Genomic DNA, 23,585 nt, shown 5'->3' with positions numbered 1-23,585 from the left:
AACCCGCGTCCCCTGCATCGGCAGGCGGGCTCTCAACCACTGCGCCACCAGGGAAGCCCTGGCCTCACTCTTTACGCCCACCTGCTGGTAGATCAGGGCCTCCATCCGTCTCATTACCTGGCCTGTTATTCCATCGTCCTAGGCTTCTGCAGACCCAGGCTTGAGAAGGCTGCAGCCCTGACCCCTCTGGGAGCCACCAGCGCCCCCTTGGGCATCCTGTGTTCCACTTGGAGGGAGTGGTTGGTGCTAACCCATCCTGAGCTCGGGTGGTGACTGTTAGGACCACCCTCATTCCACCTCTCCTGGGGCAGGGGGCGGTCTTTCCTCCTCCGAAGTGCCTGCCTTCAAATGAGTAGTGAGGAAGTCTCCTATATGTCTAACTTAAATCACTAGAAACATATTTCTTTACCTTCTGCGGTTTATAGAGAAAATAGTCAGTGAGCAAATGCTGATTTAAAGCCCACTGACCTCAGGACACAGTTCTAAGCACTGTGGAAGTGAGGCCAGGGGTTCTTTTATCGAAGGGAGATAAAACCCCCCACTGAGACGGGTCCTTACAAAGATAACACTGATATTGTTTTGTAAAAGTGCCAAGCACGGGGCACATAGAAGACCTTTAAAAAACAGGAGCTCCTCCCTGTCTTTGTCTCTTTTTATTAACAACAAACACCAGCTAATATGATACACACAGAGTAAAGATAAAGGTGTGAAAGACTTATTTGATGAGGTGGAGTTTTAGCTGAATTTAGGAAGAATTAAGGAGCGATGTGGATTAGCAGAGATTAAGATTGAGAACATGGCATATATTCTTAGAGTTAGGATAAAAACATAGCCTTTGGCCAGTGAATTACGTTGGTAGCAGTAAAGGGCACTGAATGGGATGGTGACATAGGAGTGGGCCAGTGGGCAGAGTGTCTTAAAGCAGTGGTCCCCAACCTTTTGGGCACCAGGGGCCAGTTTCACGGAAGACAGATTTTCTCCGGACCGGTGGGGGGGCCGTGGGAGGCAGGGCAGGTGGTTCAGGTGGAGTAATGCGAGCGATGGGGGGCGGCGGATGAAGCTTTGCTCACTCGCCGCTCACCTCCTGCTGTGCGGCCCGGTTCCTAACAGGCCGCGGACCCGTACCCCTGTCTTAAAGGACTCGATAAGGAATTTTGACTTATTATTACAGTCAATAAGGAATCATTGTAGTTTCTTGAGCTGGGAGTGAAAATGATTTTTGGAGATCTTTATTATATGACTTCCTAGAGCCGGGCAGGTGAGTGGACAGCAAGACCGTCAGGACGGTACCTGGGCTCAGGCTGGGGCTTTCACAAGGACAGCAGTGATAAGCCCAGGGACCAAGGGAGCTGATGTCTAGAGGGACATAAGTAGACTTAGGGGGCGGGGCGGCTCTGAGGGGCCACGAAAGGGAGAAGGGGCTAAGCTTAGTGCCCTGAAGGTCTGGGCGGAACGCGAAGCCATCGGTGGTAAAAAAAAAATTGGGAAGAGGTAGTGGGTGACTATGGGTGACTTGGTGAAGTCCTAGCCCCTACAGAGCAGGGCTGGAGAAGATCAAAGAGGAGAGGGCCTTAGCCCGAGGCCCCCTTTTTATGTGCCCTCGGCTCAGGCTTTCATCTCCTTCCCAAGATGAGGATCATTGTGGAAGGTTATTTGTAGATATTTATGTAGATAATTACATCTCCTGTGTAATTTTGTAAATAAATCAAGATTCGCTTTTGATGCATTTTTGAAGTTTTGCAAATAAATTGGCTTTGTTCTAAAAAGCACGGTCTTAATAAAATCCCTGTGTTCTGAATGAAATTAGCCACTCCGATACGTTTAACCTGGCCACACATGGTGGCATCGTGCGGGCATTGGCCTTGGGGGTGAGACTTATGCAAAGGCAGGTATTGAGCCGGGAGTTCTGGAATCCTCGGCCCTCCTGCCACTGCTTCCCTCGGATCCAGCCTTTGGACGCCCCCTTCTAGAAGGAGTACAGAGCTTCTGGCTACTTTGTTTTGTTCTGGTGGGGACTCTGGCTTGAGCTGTGTTCTTTCCTCCCTTTGTCTCCCCACCACAGACTACTGTTTTCCAAAGTGAAGCTGCAGTCGCTGTGCCGGGGCCCGGATGAGGCGCTCCTCACTTGTAAGCACATGCTACAGATTTGGAAATCCTGCTACAATCTTACCAATCCCAGGTAAGAGGCCAGCGGCGGCACCTGTTGTGCGTGGTTTTTGCACGGCCCCTGCCTCTCAGTCCATCCCCGACTGGCATTTAGCAGGACACATTCTCCACCCCTGTGCACCCCTAGGCCCCCGGGAGCCACAGGTAAGAGCAGTGGAACCTCACACATTACATTTTTAAGGAGATTTTCTCTTAGTGTCTGATGAGATCTCCAAATCGTGGGTTTCTTATGCTTTTGTTGCCACGGTGGCCCTCTAGGCTCACTTCCAATTGGTCTCCATCTGATTTCTCTCAGCCAGCCATTTACGTAATTCCCTTTGACGAGTCTTTATCTTTCTGGTGATTTATGGATAGACTAGTCAATTATATATTCCAGATGGGGTTCTCATAAAAAGACCTGCATAGACAACAGGCCACATGCTACTAAGGAGAGTAGAAATTGCTTTTGACATGATAAAGTGTAATTTTCAAAAAGTTAAAATCATGACTCAAACAAATATAAAAGATTAGCACATATAAAACATAAAAGATGAGCACATATGAAAGATTTTACTTCCCTCATTAACTAATGAGGGAAGCAGTAAAATGTTAAGACCCATTCAAAGAAGGATTTGAAAAATAGACTTGCTGAAATGAATTTGCAAATAAATATAAAAACAATAATATTCTATAGAACAATGAAATACATTGTTTGGGGTTATCTTTTCTACGGGGCGGACAGTGATTGTATCTCGACCAGACAAAATTCATAGGTTTTCTGCTGGCCAACTCTGCCCCACAGAGCTGTGAAATGGCCCAGCCAGTCGGAGTCAGTCAAAGGCACCCACCCTGCAGAGGCAGATAATCTGGGGAAGGTCCACTAGTCAACTCCCAGCATGTCCCCGAAAAACACCATCTTCAAGTCTTGAGCAGTGTTTCCCGGCATGTGTCTAGATTACAAAGTGTGCCCTGACCTGTGAAGGAAGTGATTTAATGAAAAGGGACCTCACGATTCAGGTGAATTCAAACAACTGCTCAAACGCTCCGAATATTTTTCAAGTTCGCAGCAAGATGTATGGACAGCCCACGTTCTGCTCTTAAGGGTCAGGAGCCTAAAAATGTATGTCAAATTGTAAATGCGTTCAAGGGTGTGGCCCACCCAGTCCAGCCCAGCAGGAGGCGGGCAGGTGGGCTGGTGAGTCGCTGCGGGGGCGGGAGGAAAGGTAGGGTGCGGTTAGAGAAGCAGCAGGGTGCTGGTGGGGTTCCGTGTGAGATCTTGTTTGACAAGTTTCTGCCGTTAAAAAAATATATATATTCAAAATCAGGGCCCTGTTGAGGTGACGGGTCCTGATGAGCTGACATGAGCCAGAGTTGAGACCACAAGCCCCGTGGGCGGTGTGGCTAGAAGATGGGGGAGCCTGGCCGGGAGGCCCCCCCGCTTGCAGAGCCCGAGCCATGAGAATTACACAGGAGTCCCCTTCCTAACCGTAGCCTGTGGCACGTTACCAGGCCCACGGGACCCATCTTCCTCTGGGTGAAAAGCTAATCGTGAAACTGGCCTCTTCCCTTTTGTGGGTATGTTCTGGAGATAAAGATCATTTCAATATTTTTAAAAAATTCTACTTTTCTAAGCCTGCAGGCAGAAATAGGAAATGTCCATATTTATGTCCCCCAAAGTCCCCACTCCCGGCGTACCAGACGCAGCAGGATTTGAGGGAGGGTCTTTGCCGCGAGCCCAGCTACAGGCGATACTCCCCGAGCTGGCTGCTTCCTACTGGAGCACATCCCTTTGTCTGTACCCCGCTCTGGAAGTGAGAAAATAAATCCGTCAGCTTTCCCGTTGCCAGTTTTCCCTCGGTTCTCCACGCCTCTCCCACCTCTCCACATTTCTTCCCACATAGCAACCAAGAGTATTGCATGTGAGGAGAAGAAAAAATAGCAGAATTGGAAAGCTTTTTCAAAACACTTAACCAAATGCCTGGGCTGTGTCCGTACTTGCTCAGCTCCCTGAAGGATCCTTCAGGGCCCAGGCAGCGGGGGGGGGTGGGGGGTTGGGGGGAGACCCTGGCTCCGGGTGCAGAGTCTGGCTGGGGGTGGGGGTGGGTGGAGGAGGACGCATCAGCTCCACGGAACTGCTCCCTCCAGCTACTCCCAAAGCCTCGAGGGAGCGGGGCTGGCAGTCCAGCAGCCCCTTATTAAGGAGTTTCCTGTTTGTTTTTTTAACTCTGTTTTCTCTGGGATATAAATAAATGTTTCTCCTGTAGCCCTCACCAGTGTGCAAATTTAGACATCCTCCCCAGTACGGTCGGGGAGGGCGTGACCCTGGCAGTAGAATAAAGCAGAAGAGGGCAGGGCAGTGTCTTGACAGGGACAGCATACCCCGCAGTTCTCCAGATAAGGGCAGCTCTGGGCCCAGCAGCCTCAAATCGGGTCACGCGGGGTTTTAGAAGAGGATAGAAAAGCATGCACAAGTGGGTGAGAAGCATCCCTGCTTAATAAAAGACGTGAAGACTGAGCAGAAAGCATGCTGGCAGGGGGCAGTTGGCTTCCAGCTGGAGAAGGGCCTCGCTGATTCCCGGGCTCAGGCGCCCGTGTTTCTAAGTGTGCTCAGGTGTGAGGGACCTGAGCTCACCCCCCCAGGGCGCCCCACTGCTCGCCACCCCCAAGAGCCCCACCCAGGGGCTGGCACAGGCCTCCAGAGCGGTGGGACAAGGGGCGCAGAAGAAGACACGGGCAGTAACAGGGCCAAACGGAAACAAGACCTCGCTTCCTGGTCCCTCCTCTTCACTCTTGCTTGAAGTAGCACCGCCCTCTGGGCCGGTCGCTGATAGGAGCCTTAGGCCAAAGAGAGGTCCCTGCAGGCTGAGAACGCTTCTCCTGCTGTGAGCAAAGGGTGGGTGGCGTTCTCCTGAGTGTACATTTGGCAAAGTGTTGGTCACTTCAGAAGCCTGGGTTTATTTCCCGAGGCCTGCAGTTTTGCGTGCCTTTAGGACAGAAATCCGCCTCACGTTCCGTCTTCTCTCCTGCTGAAGTGCACAGCTCCCTCAGCTCTTGTGCGCGTTGACTTGGCCACTTAAGACAGTGTGACTTCTGGCCGGAGCCTCGCCAGACGATCCAGTGCTTCAGCAAGGGATGCTGTACCTTCTCTGTGCCAGCACCGTGCTAAGCCGTTTATACGTTCTCCTCAACCCCTGCCTCAGCCTTGCAAGAAAGCTACTGTTCTTTCCACTTCACAGAAAATAAAAGTGAAGCTGCACTTCACTTTTATTAAAGAACTTGCCCTAGTTTTCTCAATTAAACATCTAGTAGAGCTATTATTCAAACCCAGGTCTGCCGAACATCAAAGCTCTCTCCATCACCCATGCTGCCTCTCTGAATTGACAACCAGCTTTTTTTCCTTTATTTTTATTTTTTATTATTAACTACTTCTTCTCCCTCTTGTCACTGCCGCTCAGACCATCTCCATCATGTAGCCATATGATCGGAAGAAAAGTTTTTCTTCCCGAGTCCCATTTCAATCACATTAACGAATAGCATATGAACATTTTTTCAAAAGACAGTTTCTTTGCTCTAACCTCAGTTGGAAATTGGAAACCCCATTTCAGGCTACTAGTCATCCGTATTTTGGTGGAGCTTTTCTTTTTACAAAGTGTGCTCTCATTCATCTTCAAAGTAGCCCCATAAAATGGGCAAATGTCGTGTTACATCAGACCCATTTTACTGATGAGAAAATTGAGTTTGGGAATGTTGAGAACTTGCCTTGATTCATGTAATCCAGCCTTAAGTTGCCTGGGAAGTGTTCTGGTTTCCTATCCAAGGCCCCTCTATTACATCAGTATTTATTGTGTGCCAGGCACTGTCTCAGAGCTGGGAAAGGACAAAGCTGTGACAAGGACCCCAGGGTTCTGGCTCCCAGTCCACCATCAGCTTGCCTCTTGTGTTTAATCTCTGTGTAGCTGTGTTAGAGGATTTCCAAGAGAAGCTTCCAGTTTCCAGGATAACTTAACCATCAGTACAGTATACTCTGGATTTTCAGCCCTTCTTTAAGGGAATAGAAATTACCTGGAGGTGTACATCTACATATGTGCATCTCTGCAGCTTATGTGCGGTGGATTTGGGGTTCCTTCCGGTTTCCTTTCCCTAAACCCTCTACTAACACCGCTGACCAGTAATGGTTTTCCTTTCCTTCCTGTCATCCTCCTTTGGAGGTGGTGCTGGCACCTAAGGGCCAGGCAGAGGAGAGGTGAGGGGACTGAGCTGTAGGGGGAGGTGGTCCACAGAGGTGCCCAAGCAGATGTGTCCCAGAGGGAGAGAGGAAGGCTTGCGGGAGAGAGGCTGGCCGGAATGAGAGCGCGAGGCCAGGCCTTGCTCTGCCCCTTCTTCCGCATCCTGTGGATCATGGCAAAGGCAAATTCTGCACCATATAAACAAAGAACTAAAACCTGCTTAAAGCATCCAGCAAAATTCTCAGTCAGTCACAACAGTCAGAGTGGAAATGAAAGCATCTCCATTGTGAATAGTTATTTGTTGCTAGATAAGCAACAGATCCTATGGAGATAAACAAATACTATGGAGATAAACTAAGGAATGTAACCAAATATTGTTTCTCAGCTGGTGGACGGGGAATGGGTCCTTTGTCCCTATCATTGGCTGAGGTTCATAAGTTAAGATCTTCGTTTTAGTTGGGGTTTATAACATCTGGAGTAGGAGGTCCTTAACTCAGCTTCTCCACACCTACCGTTGCACCAGACAGCTGGGAATAAGTTGTCTCCAGAAGTCAGCCAGCCTTGTTAACCCCAGATGCATGTTTGGAGGCATGGTATTTATAAGGACACCTGGCGGGTGTCCAGAAGTTATAATTCTTCTGAATGTTCTGTCTCCATGACCTCAGTTCAGCCTGACACACTTCTGTGTGGGAAGACAATCCTTATCCTCACCTCACAGGGAAGTCACTGAGGCACAGAGAAAGGGGCCTTGCTCAAAGTGACCTACCATTAGTGACAGATGTGGGATAAGAACCCAGACTCCTGGTTGGGTTCCAGGACCCAGCATGACATGCAGCAGCCAACCCTGTGCTCTGATACTTGGTGAAATGAGAAGCCTGGAGGATTGTGGCTGAACCAGACATTTCCCATCCACTTACTGTGATTTGGTCCACTGAAAACCCAGGCAAATCCCTCCTTGGCAATTCCAAGACCTCATTGTGTGTCCTGGAATCCCCAAGGTGATGAAAAATTTCACTATATTTTGAGATAAGATCTTCCGAAAAACTCCTAAGTGGGGAGCCATTGCAACATTCAGATAATTAACTCTTTGCAATATTTTTGTAGTATTTTTTGTAATATTTATATTAAAAATACATGCATGAATAGATCAATGCTAGAAATATTCAGTTGCTTATGTGATTAATGCAAATTTGCATGTACTTTTATGCTGTCTTCTGCTCAGAGACATTTATTGTTTCTCAGTCATGGAAATAATTAATAGAACAGATTCCAAAAAGCATGTATCCAGTGATGTCATATGTATAGGCTGACAAACCAGTCTGTACTGAGGCAAGTTTCCTTCTGTTTCCTGTGGATTTCTCTAACTACATCACTGGACGTGGAAATTGCAGCCTGCAAACCATATTAAGTTTCATAGCAAATCTTGTTTGTACCACTTTTAGCAACAGCTGCATAGAGGAAGGAAATTGTGTCCCTTTATTGTGGAATTTGAACTTCTTAACAAAAAAAATCATTTGTAGAGCCCCCAGATTGGAAAAAAAAAAAATGGATTCAAAGAAAAGCATTAAAGGCTCAAACCTCAAGAGACAGATATGCATCTTTTGATAGAATATCATGATAGAGGGAAAAAGAATGCAATTGTTTAAATTTTTTTACTTACTAGCTTCTTAGAATTAAAAAAAAAAAAAAAAAAAAGTCTTTCTGAGCCAAGGGCCCTTAACGGTGTTTCATTCCAGTTAGTCCCGATGTGGTCTCCCACGTGACTCGACACAAACGAGGCCGTGGCTGTGATCACCCTTTGAAAAGGAAGGGCCAGTGGTTCTTGAATTTGGCTATGCATTAGAACCATCTGGGGAGCTTTGAAAACCAGAAATTTCTGATTTATTTGGTCTGGGGCAGGACCCAGGCATCAGTGGCTTTTAGAGATGCCCCGGGTGATTTTTCTGTGCAGCCAGGGCTTAGATGCACTGCTGCAGAGCGTTGGTTCCTAAGGACAGCCTGAGGGTGATGTGTTTATGGGCTTGATGAGCCTGAGACTTACCAGCACAGAATGCTCATCAGTTTCCCCCACACGGTGGATGGTGAACGTGGCTCGAAGTTCTCATTTTTGTGTCTTACAATGACACAAAAGAGACGAAAATTAGCTTGGGTCTCTGGGTGCAGTTTAAGCCGTGTTTGTGATACGGATCCTGAAAGGAATCCCAGCCCAGGCCGGGCGGGGAAGCAGGATGCCCGGTGACGAGTGGAAAGGTGTTGAAGAGGCTCACAAAATGCACAGAAGGTTTTGCTGCATTTCAGGAGTCGGGATTGGTTGACTCTGTTTCCTTCCCCTGCCCACCCTTCAAATGACTGACATTTGTAGCTGTGTTTTGCAGTGATTCTGGACGTGGGAGCAGCCTCTTAGATAGAACCATTGCTGACAGACGACAGCTTAATACAATTACTTTGCCAGACTTCAGCGATCCCGAGACAGGTGAGAATAAAAAGCCAGAGGGGCCGAAATGGTGTCAACCTGAAGGGACATGGGGCCTGGCCCCAAGCCGTGTGGGATGTAGACCATCAGGGCCTGGGGTGGGAAGAAGTCCTCACCCAAATAGGCTAAACTCTCACCTGAGGTGCATTTTCTCCAGTGTCTTTTTTCAAGTGTGTGTTCACAGTGGGGGAAGTAGTATTACTTGCCCAGCCCAGCTCTTTGAAATCTTTCTATTTTTCCCCTTGCTCTTGGATCCGAAAATTCGAAACTAAAATTAGGCTGTTCCCATCCCCATCAAGCTTCCCCTCTGCTTTTCTGTGTCTTTCTCTTTCTTTAGATTTCACACCTTGCTAAAATCAAGCTTTTGGTTTCTAATCAGTTGCACATATGAACTCACACAACCCCACAAAAAAACCCTGCAGGGAGAGGCAGGTGGGTTCAGAGCTTCTGAATCTACTGACCCCACGAGGAAGCTTGTGGCACTTACTGCCTCGGAGCAAATATTTACACCTCAGTTATCATTTGCGTTTCCACAGGTGCCTAAGTACAGAGGGGTAAAGATAACTCTGTGATCTCCAGAACTCCAAACAAGTAACTTTAGTAGTAATCCTGACTTTTCAGTGGCAATTCAGAGGACTCGACAGACCCACAAAATGTAAAGAAATCCACGGCGCTTTGAGCCTCAGGGGTAGTTCCAGAGCATCATTTGGAAGCTGGCTCTGTTGCTTCTCCCGCCACCCCAGAGGGCCCTGGGTCAGGCTGAATCGCTGTCTGGGTACGCCTGGTCTTCTGTGGGTTGATTTCATGAAAGGAGCCTCCGGGTCTTTCTCCTGCACTGTGCCAGGTCCCGGCTCCTGACCAAGCCCCTCCAAAGAGCCAGAGAGCAGCCCTGAGGCGTGCACAGCCATCCTTGGAAAATCTCTCCCCAGGTGGCAATGAGAGCCGGGTGCGGTACTCACCCAAGCCCGTCCTCACAGCCGCCTGCCTTCCTGTGCTAGTCTCCCTTTTACCAAATTTAAAGTCGGCTGAAGGAGCCTGATCCCAGGGCCCTGGGCCTCCTAGGTCAAAAGAGTGTTGGGCATTGGAAGCAGCATGAATTATAAATTAGTGCAGTTTAACAGGGCTTGCAGCCACTGCTCAAAATGCAGGCCAGCTGGGCCACAGAGAAACTCGCCCCTGGAGTAGCCTGGCCCCTGGGTGGAGGGGCAGTCACTGGTGGGCTTAGACGGCGAACCAGGCAGACCCTGACCTGGGATGGCACGGCAGAGTTCTGCTCGTGGTCCAGGCCTGCTAGAGGGACGTGTGTAGCCCCCCTCGCCGCAGGAAAGAGAAGGTCAGGCCGTCAGGACTGAGCCACTGAGAGGTGAGGCTCGGACCCCAGGGAGAGAAGAGAGGGAGGTACATTCCCTACGGCTGGCTCACAGCTGCTGCGGCTGCCCAGGGCCAGCTTCCCCTTCTCCCCTACCCCCAGGACCCTGCGAGGACACTCGTACTAAATTCAGACCCCCTTCCCCTCCAGCTGATCGGGACCTTAATTTCCTCTGAGGTCTGAGACTTTCATCCACATCACATTAAACACAGACAGTGGGAGAAAATGAGTGAGGCCCTTGGGATGCATTCTCCCCTTTGCCCCTTGGGACCTTTTCCCCAGAGCCTCCAGGAGGTTCCCACTTCAGGTTAAACATCAGGTGCCATAGCTTCCAGCCGAGGCGTGTCTCCGTGGCAGAGTCGGGGGTCGCTGCCCCTTGTCCGTAGCGGACACTGCTCTCCCTCACTCTGGAGCCTGGGGGGTTGGAGTCTGGATCCCTGGGGCAGGTGCCCTTGGACAACAGGACAAAACCACAGCCTCCCAGGCGCTGGCCAGTGACCAGTTTATTGTGTTGGTGCGGTTGTATGTCCACACGACTCCCTCCAAGACTCCTCTCACCGGCCCTGCCCCCAGAGCCCCAAATCGTGGCTTTTCACACCACCAGTTACTTACCCAGGAGGCCAGGAATCAGAGAAACGGAAGGCCATGTTAGCAGGCCTTATCACTCGCAGACTGATTATAAATGATGGTAAAACATTCTGAAGTGATCGTTTACATCAGAGAGACTTAAAAAATTAGGAAGGCTCACCTATAAATGGAAAAGATGCCTCCATCTTGATTGATAAAGCCCAGTTTTATATAGTTCAGCCCGCGGGTGGTCGCAAGAGGGCAGCGGTTCTTATTAGCGTGTCAGTGGGGACTGCCTGTCTCGTGAACGACCCACAGATTTGGTTCAAACTCTGAGGCCGAAGCTTCCATAGAGATGTTTTTCTTCCACCCCTGCCCTTCCATCTTGCCTTTCCCTAAAGATAACCAGTTTTTATTAGCTTTTTGTCTACCCTCCCATGCAAGTAAGATTAGATCTTATTTCCCGTGTCCCTTGACTTGAAAATAGCATACCATATACGTGCTGCACAGCCCCTGTGACGTGTCCCTTTACGCATGCCCTGAGGATTCCTCTGCATCCGTTTGGGAGAACGTCCTCAGGCTTCTGCAGTGCTTCTCTGCTTTTCGAAATGCATCCGACAAGAGCACAGCCGGCAAAGACGTGTGGCCAGAGCCGAGGTGACCTGCCACGGTTGTGATGCTGCCAATTCTGAGTCACCCAACGTGCAGTAGACTCCTCTGTGAAGCCACAGGCCCTCTTGGATTGTTGTTTTTGTCTTCCAGAGCTAAAATTTATTTCCTTTTTTAAAAAATTTTCTACTGTGGAAAAATTTCAAGTATACCAAAATAGAAATGCTCGTGTGATGAATCCCCATGTACCTACCACCAGCCTTCAATAATTCCTATTCTCTTTTCCTGTATCTCTGCTGTCCCACACTTAGTTTCTGTAGACTATTTTGAGGCAGATCTCAGACATCATATTTTGCGGCAGATCTCAGACATCATATTTTGCCTGTTACAATTTCCGTATATATGTCAAACAGATAAGAGCTCGGTTATAAAAATATAACCGAGATACCATTATTATACATCTGGGTCATTATAAAGTACAGGCTCAGTGTTCTTGATTTTGGAAAGTGAATAATTAACTGGGGTATGGCTTTTCCACCTCTGAAATTGTCCATATGCAGATCTGAGCAATAACATAAGGGGAACCCATGTCTAGAAGCTTTGGACTAGCTGAGTCCACTGTGGCTAAAGAGTGGACATTGGTTTTATTAAATGGATGTGGCAGACTGAAAAAACAAACCCTTAAAGAATATGCTTTCCCTTCTAATATCACCTCTGGGTCCCCTTCCCCCCACCTCTGTCATCCAATAGGTCCTAGCCATCAAGAGAGAGGGATCAAATGGAGTGACAGTCATTTAACTTTGAAGCTCTGAATCATTGTCTTTTCTCTGGAATAAGTTTTTAGTTCCTTAAATAGAGGAGGAAAAAGAATCCTTTTTCTTCCTTTTGCCTTCAAAACAGGATGTGGAGTAAGGAGATTTATCTTTAATCACTGGTAGATATTACCAGACACCGATCCGTAGTAATGATTCTTCTACCTTGAAAGTTTGATCCATTTTGTCTGGGAAAAATTTTAATTTGTCACTGCGGTGGTTCTCCCTACTGCTGTGTATCTCTCCAGCTGAAGACATGGAAGTGACAGTAATAGCTTCCTTTTCAAAGTGCCCGGCCAGTGGACCCAACCGTAGACCAGCTTAGCAAGCTTAGACTCCATTGTCACCATTCGGGGACCTGACCCATTGTTGCACCTCAGTATCTGCACCTAGAAAGACCTTAGTTTTCGAGTAAACTTTATATAAGTGCTTCTCATAAAAAACAAATCAAGGAAAAGTCAAGTTCTAATCCTCTCCAATTGAAAAGCAAATAGTTTCTTTTCCTCCAGAATGTCCTGGGTATTCTAGGTTAAAGAGGTATTATTTTCAATGGATCATACTGCTGAATCTGTGCCCAGGTAAATCTGAGATGTTTTTATGCCGTGGTGTTGTTGCAGAACAATTAAATAACCAGTGGAAAAAACAGCAGATCTGTTTTCTTCGAAAAGCACATGTATTCTCTTGTCAAGTAGAGGAATGATTGTGTATTACATGACCTCATTTTCTTTGCAGCTTATGTGAGTATATTAAAAGCCAGTTTATTTTTTTTCTTTGTGTTTCTAAAGTTTTTTTGCCTTTATCCTTTTTTTTTTTTCTCTTTCACTTTTTTAGTGTCAGATTCCTCCTCCTCCTCTTCTCTTTCAAGAACCGAATCTCCTCTCCACCTGTTTGTATCTTCTCATCTTCATTCTCATCCCAAACCCGATACCTTTGTGTGGCCCCCGGCAGCTCATTCAGTCAGTGACCCAGGTCCCCGCCAGGAACCCTCTCTGTGTAAACATGGTTTATGGTTTTTTCCTTTCTTGTTAGATCTGCTTCATTTGCCTGATGTTTTATTTTCTGATAATCTTCCTAACTGATAAGCTGGATTGGAAACTCCATCAAATTTATCTGAGAGAAAATCTTGCTAGTTTGAAAATCCAAAAACTGTGCCGGGCAGAAAGAGACCTTGGTGCCCAAGTTCCAACCTCCCTTTTAAAAAGTAAAGGAAATCTGTTTAGAGCAGAATCAATAGAAGCTTCTCTGGAACATCGCTTCTAGTTCTTGGGGACTTCTGTGCTTTCCTGGAGTTGCTATAAATTCATACAGATCTCATTTTTTAAAAAGACAAATTAGAACATTTTGCAAATAATAATTTACTCCTAATTATTTCTGGTTTTCAGTTTAGAAATTAATTCAACAAGTATATAGTAATCAAGGTAGTATTCTCAAGATATCGGTCATATGCCTTTTAAGTATGTGGTTCTCAAACCTCACTGTGCGTTAAAATCACCCAGAGAGCTTTGAAAACTGTGGGTTCTCTGGGCCCTACCCCCGGAGTTTATGATTCAGGAGGCCTGAGGTGGGGCCCAAGAATCTGGATTTATAAAATACCTTCTTATGATCCTGATACCAGTGGGTTGTGTACTACATTTTGAAAAACAATGCTATAAATTGTTCTCTGTTTGCAAGGAAGGAAAATGTAGGGCTTGTGTCATGAAACTATGCGGGGAAATTGAACAGTATTTTAATCTAATCTTGATTTTAAATAATAGGGAAATTTGAAAGTCTGTTTTAGGGTGTTCAGGGACCTGTCAATGGAAAAAAAGAAAAAGATCCCTGTATTGAAATGAGACACTGGTTGATAAAGCCCTTAAATGGCACCTAAATATGGATCTCACCAGGAGATCCACCCTTGCTCTTCCACTCATCTATTTAATGTTCACTTTACCCGCAACACGGCCAGAAAATTTAATCTCTATGTCCATGATTTAAAAGGGCTCATCTTTGTTCCAAGCACTCAGTTATAGGCTAAACAAAAGCTCATAAGGGGAGCTGCTGCCAGAAAGAACTACTTTCCCTAATGCGCTTATCTTTCTGACGGTAACCTGCTGTGTTAAACACACACACACACACAGAGTCGGGCAGAAAGGAGACTATGATCTATAAGATAAATAATTCAAACCAAGAAACACTCTGACCTGACTCGTCTGCATATTGTGTTCTGAGCTCAGCCTCAACGGCAATCCCAGTTTTATGAAATGGAAGATGAAGATAAAATTTACAAACTGCTTATGTTGTTTTTAATCCACTTCTTAAAATAGACATTTTCCCTTTAACATGATGCCTACGGGCAATTGCCAACTTTGTTTTTTTCTGCTTTGGTTTTTCCAGAAAAAATTGTTTATTACATTGACTTTTGCCCAATTTTGGGGGGGTCTTAAAATGGGATCTTACTGTTCTAGAATAACGTTAGATGTTCCCACTGCTCCATCCTTTCTTGTTTGCACAGTGAACCCACCTACCTCCACACCCTGCCAGTAATCTTGTTGCATCCCAAGGAGCCCTGTGTCCCTTTAAACCTCTGAAGGTTGAAGTCCAGACTCTTCTGGTGGGGCACCTTATATCAGATTAATTAGCAAATTGTTAGGGCAATGAGCACCCACTGGGCTTTCTGCTGAACGTAATATGTACCAAGCAGTGCTCGGTTGTTTATTCTCTGTGAAGCTCTGAGTCATCTTCCATCCTTAGGGAGTGCATAGCCAGTAACCAGGTGTTTTAAGTAAGACTGGTCCCCTCCCCCTGCCCCATAAATACAACATTTAGTTAGAGAAGGGAAAACATAACATACATTGCTAGTAAATGTAGAATTTCTTGATTAAAATTATAATGAATTTGAATCCCAACTCTTTCCCTTAGGACAGATAGCCAAGACCTGAAGTTTTATGAATTTCTCCCTCCAATCCTTTACTTCCCAGGATTGAAAGCTAGCCCAACCCTACAAACTGTTGGAATCATGATTAGGGTTAACGTGTGGAAAGATCTGAAAACTGCTTGTTTGATTATTTTTCCCTTCCCTTTGGAATTTCCTGCCCTGGAAACAAAACACATTACATGAATTGGTCAGCTTTCATGTGCTGAGTGAACATTTAAATGTGGAGGGGAATGCCCAGTTGGCCTTTCTTTGCTTCAAAAAAAAAAAAAAAGGAAAAATCATTGTCAGTGGAAAAACATATGTCACTCTTGAATTGAAATCTGATTCCAGACAGCCAGCCTTACAGTTGGAAGGTTATTAGAACTCCATTTGCTTTTTTAGCCTTAATTTTGATTTTTCAACGGTTTGTTTCCTGGTTTTAATTTTTGGTTTGATTTGTCGTTCCAAGGCAACTCTCCAGAAGTATACTTTCATGGTTTTCCCTCCCTTTTTTCAGTTAGTAAGTAGTTTACCGATCTATCTGTTAACTTTTCTGAGGGTCTCCAGAATCACGCTGACCCCACCATGCAGTGTGTGTTGTGGTCGTTGATCAGGAATGTTGAGATGGCTTTGGACCTGAAGCTGCCACCCGCTTGCTCACCCCTCCCGCTGGGGCCCAGCTCTCCCAGGCTCTCTAATGCTTTCCGCAGCTCGGGTGTAAACACTGAGGAGGCAGCACTTGTCTGGGAAGGACTACAGAAGAAGGCATTGCGGGAAGGATGCCCAAGTAGGGGCGTGCAGTGGCTTGGTCAGCCCCCCCACGGGGGCTGATCGAAAGTGTGAGACGTCCAGCCTCCCCAGTGCGGCTCATCTGTAAATCTGGGGTAGAGGGGACTAGTTGAACCTGAAAGTTCCTTTCCAGTTCAACCATTATTGCTCATAGAAAACAATTCTAATAATTCGCTTTCCTAAAATAAGCTAATCAGACATCATAAAACTTAAACTACTTCTACCAGAATTTAAAGCAGACTAAGCAATTCCCTTTAAATATGTTAAAGTGAGGCTTGATGCGTTCCTACAAGGGACTTAACTATTTCCATAAAAACAGCTCCAAGTCTCTCGAGGGTCAGGAAACCTGGGTTCAGGGGCCAGTTCTGCAGAGGAATCCAGGCAACTCATTTAACCTTCCTGGCCTTAGCTTCCTCATCTGTAAAGGTCTTAGCTGACTAATTATTCTGTTCACACACACCTTTGGGGTTTGCCGGTAGCTGATCCTGATTTCTAGCCTCGGCCAGGTGCCTTTCTCCCGGAGCTGCAGCCCAGACTCTGTAGCCTCCAGAGGGCAGTGACCGGCCAGGTGGGGAGAGCCGGCCTGGAACGCAGCTGCCAGGACCCCCCCGCGCTGCCCTCACTCCTGAGACCTGAGGACCCCAGGCGCCCCCAGCAGTGAGTGCCCCAGCAGTCATCATTCTGGAGAGAAGTGTGGGTTGAGGTTTTATTCTTCTCCCCGAGAACGTGCTGACTTTGGGTGCTCAGCTTCATTTTTCCTATCACCGATTCTGGTGAAACTGCTGCTCTCTTTAGGAACCAGGACAAGAGAATAGACATTAACGAGAAAACATACCTCTCAAACGAAGTAAGGTGAGAAATAAAGCCAAGGTAGTAGTTTTGTCTCCTTCCACTGTGGCTGGCATTTTATTATTGACTTTGCATTTTTCTAACATTCAGAAACATCTGTCACGATCGGGAAGTGACTAGTCAGGTGGGTGAATTTCACCCTCTGCTACTGCTTAATAGAATAAAGTCATTTTTGTCAGCTACATGTGAAAAAAAATCTTCACTCTAGTGAAGACCCCACTGCTTTTGAGGAGTGGCAGTTTAAAAAATTCAGCCCTAATGATTCAAGTATAAACCTTTTCTTGCCATTTTAATTAAATTAAAATGAACTCTCCTTAAGTAGTTCTGGGGTGTCTTTCTTTAAACAAGGTCAGATGGAATTTTAGGAGATGGACAAGTCAATAATAAATGGCACTCGGGGAGAAGTTGAGCGTGTGACCAGCAATCAGACTAGGGCCTGAGCCCGGGAGGCTTCTCCCATCGGCTGCATCAGAGACAAAGGCCTTTGCCAGGCGGAAGGACACCTCATTCCAGCGACACGGCCTCGTGGCTATGCACTGGGGAGGGTTTGAGGAGGTGGGTAGCCTCTGCCCGCTGTAGTCCTCCGGAAGGTGCTGGCTCCGCCCAGAGCCGTCTCTTCGGCTCACCCTCACAGCGGGCCCCTCCCTGCATGTGCGCTGCTCAGCTCCGCCCATCAGCAGCACGCAGGCCGGCCCCGCATGCCCACTGGTGACCACATACCCCTGCCTTAGGGGGATCCTTCCCGAAAGCGTTCCCTGGAAAGGACTTTCCCCTTTCAAGAGAAGGCACATCCTGTCAGGTTTCAACTGTGCTTGATATTCTGTTAAAGTCATTTGGAAATTGTGATCTCGTCTTGGGACCATGGGTTGGCTGTCCAGATTTCCTTGGCTATCTTTAACCTCCTTTTTCACTCAGTGAAAAAAGGAAAGTATCTACTAGAATGACCCCCAGAGCTATTGATCGGCGGGACCCACAACCAAGAGGCCCCATAGTCGGTGGGAGTTGGATAGACCCAGCAGCGGCCCCAAAATCCGCCCCAGCCCCGCGGCCCCATCACGTGGGTGGACATGCTGTGAAGAGGGCAGGGGGCAGCCCCCGAGGGCTCAGAATGCGGAAGGGAGATCTCTGACAGCGTGCCGTGAAGAGCCCACCACCCCCAGATCGGCCTCCCCGAGAGGCAGGACCACCTCCAGCAAAGATAGGAGTTGTCCGCGCCCGGGCTTGGCAGGGTGGGGAGTGGAGGAAAATGGCTCATGTTTTTAAGGTGCAGAGAAAAATATGCCTAATTTGAGTGCCGAAGTGAGAGCGGACGCTCGTATCTCTCCTCCCGCCTCAGAAAAGAAGAGGCAGTCATGACTGTCTCCTCGGGTCCAAGGACGTTCGGGTTCTTCGAGCCCAGGGGCCAGGTGTGAGGTCACTGGGCTGCCAGCAGCCCAAAGTGTTGCACCGATTTACACGCGAGCCCTATCTTGAGAAACAGGCATCCTTTTCCTGTTAAAAACGAAAAATTTTAAGCAAAGCTCTCGGGCAGAATGCTTGGTCATTCAGATCGTTGTTTAGTTTGCAGGGTCTTTAAGAAGAGGAGCTGCTGCTTCTCTTTAATTCTTTCATTGTTTTGGGGGCACAGCTTCTAAGAGCCGGAAGCTGAATAAACTCTACTGACAGATACTATTGAATCCCTTCAGGACTGAGGGAAAATAAGTACAGAGATTTATTAGCAGTGGGTAATTTCTGCACACTCGGTTTCTTTTCAGAAAAACGTGGGGAGGGCAAGTATCTGCTGCGGCGGCATTAGGCAGAAAGAATGTGGGTGACAAGGAGAGAGATGGAACTTGGGGCGCAGCCACATGCTCTACATTCTGTCACGTTCATGCATATGAGGCATCCGAGTTAACTCTCCGGGGCCGGGAAGCAAAGAGCGGCCTGAATCCTGAGCAAACACCTGTGAGATGCGCCTACTGATGTCTCTTTGGTAGAGGATTTTTTTCGCACATCAAGTAACATAGCTGTCTGTTGTTCCTGGACTGTGTTGCTCACCAAGTCAGCAGGCAGCAGGGCTGCATCTGAGACCTGTTCATCTTCTACATGCTGTGAAGATATGAGGGGACAGGGAAGGTGGACATCCTTCAGACCATAGCAGCTTACATAATGCGACCAGAACAGCCAAAAGGGTAGCTGGAATATAAATGCATGCCATGCACTCAGTGACCCTGCTTGTGAAAATACAGGTGATGGAACATAACTAGGCCACATAATTTACTGAGCCTTTTGCTTCACAGAATTATTGGCTCTGAGATCCCTTTGAATGATGAGCCTTGGATATTGAAATAGGGTCCACATGTGATGGCCACATTTGAGGTCTGTGTAAAATTGACCGCAGGTGTAGTGTGCTTTGGAAAAGGATTTTTGGAAAGGCTTCAACTGCAACGGCAAGTTGACCTGGCTGTGCCCGGCAGCCTACTTGCGGCAGGGTTTCTCCACAGGCTTCAGCAAATGATAGGAATGTGGGGCAGACATCCTCCAAGCTGAGCTTGGACTCAGCTTCCTGAGGTCAGGGGCCTGGGTTCCTGGCCCCTCAGCCCATGGGGAGATGACTCTCCACCACAGCTCCTGGGGCCTCTCTTTCGCTGCCCCTGTCCCCCACCCCACCCAGACAGTGGTCAAGCAGGGGGACTCAGATAAAGACCCCGGATGTAAGGATCAGAACAATTCTTCAAGGGGCACTTTGCCTATGTATCAGGTGTCCGAGGTAACCTTTCCTCTTGGGCCTCTAGGTGGGAGGAAATTCAGATCTCCTCAGCTCCAGGGCATCTCATGCCCCCTGGACCACTGGGGCAATCAGGTCACAGAACCTAGGCCAGATTTTAGGGCATGCTCTCACCTGCCTGTGTCAGCTGTCAGTTCAGTTGGTTTTGCAGTAGCTTTTCAGAGCCACCGTGCCCTGTGACTGAGGGACTTGGTGGCTGCTCGGCTCTCAGGGTTACGACAGGGATGAGCGCTTCTCAAATTAATGTGATAAATAAGAGATGTACAGTGGCCGGACACATTCGCTGGCTTACCTGTCGAACCTGATTATTTGGAAGCTTATTTCTCCAGGGTCTTGGATTTCAAATTAGAAATATGTCTTCTATTCCTCCCTCGAATTCCTTTCTCAAGCCTCAATTTGTCCATGTCCCCTAGGGGAACAGTCCTCTTAACCCCCATGCATGCTGTAGGAGTACATTTGCTTTGGTGAGAAAGAAAAAGGTTGCTGTAAAAATAGGTTGGTTAGAACTAGCATTTCTAGGTGTTTACCAACAGAAACCAAAATCTGTTTTGGCTCTTACCATTTTCAATCCTATGAAACAGTTAAGTTACAGGTTGTTTTGATTATTTGTAATCAGATATATCCATTCTGATTCATAATGATGTTTATCCCTTTTTCCTCCAAATTCTAACCCAGTGGAAGAATTTGATATACTATGCTATTGCCAGAAAGAGTAGACATTAACTATTAAATAATTTTACCGTTATCATAAGTCACCTACCATTATTAATAAGTACTGAATGCCCTAATATCCATCCCTAGTTCAGAACCTGAAGGGTCTCTGCCCCTGTGAGGTGTGTGTGTGAAAAGGGATCGACTAGGAAGGAAACGGTTATTTCTGACGAACGTCAGTTACCCTCCCTATTTAAGTGGGTTAGTTATGTTAGAGGTGGGAAGCCCCTAGGTGAGTGCAGTGTTAATCCAGCTGTGCACCACTGTGGTTCTTAGTCCAGGTTGTTGGAAGTGAGCACAGCCATGCTGAGAAGCCCCTTGAGACAGGGAAGGTTCTGGCCCCTGAGCCATTAGGGAAGGAGAGTAGGGCACCCAGACGTGCTTCCCCAAAGAGGGGCCACTCTTCTCAATTTCACACAGTGATGTGTGTATTGACAGTAGTCATTCTTCCATTCATTCATTCATCATTCACTCATTCCGCAAGCATTTACCAAGTACATTGCGTGGGCCTGGCATCGTTAGCCCTTGAAAATACCTAAATGGAGGGCATGTTCCTGTCTTTCAGAACCACCCAGTCTCGGAGGAGAGACAGTTACATCAACTTTTAACATAAAACAGTGTGGTCTGTACGGTGATAACCGTACCCACAGGGTGAGATGGGGCACTGAGGACCCGAGGCCTAACTTTTTACACGAGGGTGGTAGGGAGAAGAAACAGGGGGCCCACAGCAGCCTTCCTGGTGGAGGTGGCATCGGGCTGGACTCAGAGGCTAGATTCAGAGTTAGGCTACTGTTTGCGTCCTGGTTTTGCCACCTGCTGGCTGTATGACTTTGGGGAAGATACTCACTAAAATCTCAATTTTGTCATCTAAACAATGCAGGTGACAGTGTTACCTGCCTCAAAGAATTGTTTAAAGATTAAGCGAAATAATATATGTAAAGTGCAAATCAGAGTGCCTGAAACAGGCCACGTTCACTAAAGCCGATCATCATCATCATTTTCCAGACCTTATTCACAGTGAAACATTGATTTTAATAATAAATTAAAATTTATTATTTTACAGATTATTATGTGAAGAATTAATTAATTTAGTTGTCTATAGATACCCACAAAGAGAAGGAACTTTGACATTAGCTCTGATGAGTTCATTTGTGAACCAAACAGTTAATCCCAAAAAGCAAAATTAGCCCCCCAAAAGTCACAAGTCCCTGTAGCAAAGGAGCCTGAGAACCTGGTAGAAAACACGTAAGATTTTTCTAGAGCGGTAGTTTATTATTGTTCTTTTTAAAAAATGAATTAGTAACTAAATATTTTGAGCATTTCTCAGTTTCGATTTCTCATGTGTCAATATCAATAGATATAACCCATGTAAACAAGATCTCTTGAGGGATCTCAATAAATTTGCAGACTCCTAAGGGATTCTGAGACCCTCCGTCCTAAAGAACAAGATCTTCCTGGTAACTCTTTCCGCAGACTGTTGGGCTGCAGGGAAGCAGGGCAGCTCAGGCTGGAGGGCCTGTGTAGAGGACGCCTGCAGGCTTTTCTTGACCAAATGTCGGTTAATAACACCTGCTTCCTCTCTCCGCAGGTCAGGGGCCTCAGCCTTAGCTGCACACTGCAACCACCTGGGCTATTAACAAATTGATGCCTGGCCCCACCCCTAGGGTCCGTGATTCGGTCGGTCTGGGCTGTAGCTATGGCATCATGATTTTTTAAAATCCCTAAGCGATTCTGATGTGAAGTCCAAGCTGAGAACCACTGTTGAAGGTAGTCAGTGAGGAGGTGAGCCGGCTTGATAATGTCAGAATGTAGCAACAACAACCTTATTTATTTACTAATAGTTGCTGTGAAAAGTCTCAGGGAAACTACATCAAATCCGTGTTATCAAAGTTAAAGCATTGATTTTTCCATAAAAAGGTTAAAAACAAAACAAGACCCAAAAAATCAACAGCATTTTAATCATTTTGCTGTTTAGGGTTTTTTCAGGTAGTCCGACACAAGGTCAGTTCTTAGCTGAACTTCCTCAGTTCTCCTGGATCATAATGATATCGATCAGTGTCTCTGAACTGGGCCTCAAGATTCTCCTTTCTTGGCAGCGCCCACTCTGGAGGACTCACTGGTCCTTCTCCAGAGGCACCCCCCCTCACACTCTGCCCCGTGGGCGCTGTGTGTGGATTATCCACAGAAGCTGGATTCCCAGTCTGGTTCCCATCCACCTCCTGCATTTCACCTCCACCAACCCCACCCCAATGAAGGATCTGAGTGTATTTAGAAAAATCCATGTTTCCTTTGTGTTGGAATATGGATGGCCAGTCTATTGCTGCAGGTAGTCTTAAAAATGAATAAGTTAATTTTTATTAAAAAAAATTTTTTTTCAGATCAGCTCATTTCCAGATTTTATTTGTCTTCATGAAATACAATCATATAGTCTGAAAATAATAATTTTACGCTTTCCACTTTTCAAATCTTTCATGTCTTCTTCACTGTTTAGAACTTTTAGAAGCTTTCTTCCTTAAATATTCATGAAAATAGAAGACATTATCATGTCCTTTATGACTTTAATAAGACAATCTCTGATGTTTAACTGTGAGAATAACAGTTGCTGCCTGTTTGTGCCATACTGAGAATATCCTTTCCCATTTCTAGATTACTATTTTTCTATCATAAAAAAGACCAACTTGGTGCATTTCAAAGCCCCAACAGAAATTATTTTTATGCTCACAACCTCATTTTACCCAGAGTGAAATTTATTTGAGTAGTCAGCATTTCTCTCTCTATATTACCACCATTTTCAACCTCATGATAAGTTGATAGTTACCAGTGAGATGGCGTTGGAATGTTTATCTCCATATTACACTTTACGATGAGTTATAAATTAAGAATATTGCCAGTGAATATAAATATCACCAGTTTTAAATTTGAAATAACCAAGACTCCCGCTCTCAGTTCTGAAACCATTCCTCCAAGAGCGGATGTTGGAAAGAGGTGGGGAAAGAGCCCCTGTTTTGGGAGGTGGCCTCCGATCGGCAGGACCTCTCGAGGGTCGGCGTGGAGAGGAATGTGTCATTTGACTCAGCGGACTTCTGAACAGAAGCCCTTTGGCCAGTGACTGTGCTCCGCCTGCCGCCTCCCCCAGTTCTCGGGACAGTAGCTTCTACAGAAGGGTGAGGCGGGCGCAGCTCCTGAGCTCCGGGCCACTTTGCTGTAACCTGTCCTCGGCGAGTCCAATATTAGCCTTAGGGATAGACACCTGCTTAGACAGCAGGCAAATTGTGCTTTGTCTACAGTTTTTAAGCCATGTCCTAGAATATGGTTCCAAATCCCTCAAAGGCCAGGGAATGAAACGGGCGGTGGCTGGGTTTGTCTTGAGAATGG

General features: G+C 46.7%; 1 protein-coding gene across 18 annotated transcripts in view; it reads left to right on the top strand.

Annotated features, from left to right (window-relative positions):
• TTC7B (tetratricopeptide repeat domain 7B) overlaps window positions 1-23,585 on the top strand; it is a 249,175-nt gene that overhangs the window by 177,593 nt on the left and 47,997 nt on the right. For 11 of the 18 annotated variants that reach the window (XM_028496321.2, XM_028496318.2, XM_028496322.2 and 8 more), the window contains 4 exons: window positions 2,063-2,179; window positions 8,747-8,844; window positions 13,033-13,194; window positions 15,564-15,614. In XM_028496321.2, the coding sequence (XP_028352122.1) occupies window positions 2,063-2,179; window positions 8,747-8,844; window positions 13,033-13,194; window positions 15,564-15,614 (428 nt within the window). Of the gene's footprint in view, window positions 1-2,062; window positions 2,180-8,746; window positions 8,845-13,032; window positions 13,195-15,563; window positions 15,615-18,486; window positions 18,961-23,585 lie in introns of all 18 variants that reach the window. The other 7 variants (XM_024130959.3, XM_024130957.3, XM_024130960.3 and 4 more) reach the window with 5 other exon arrangements.

Source organism: Physeter macrocephalus, chromosome 11 (genome assembly GCF_002837175.3).
Source record: "Physeter macrocephalus isolate SW-GA chromosome 11, ASM283717v5, whole genome shotgun sequence".
NCBI lineage: Eukaryota > Metazoa > Chordata > Mammalia > Artiodactyla > Physeteridae > Physeter > Physeter macrocephalus.
The sequence above is the reverse complement of the archived record's forward strand: the minus strand, read 5'-3'. Positions and strand labels throughout refer to the sequence as shown.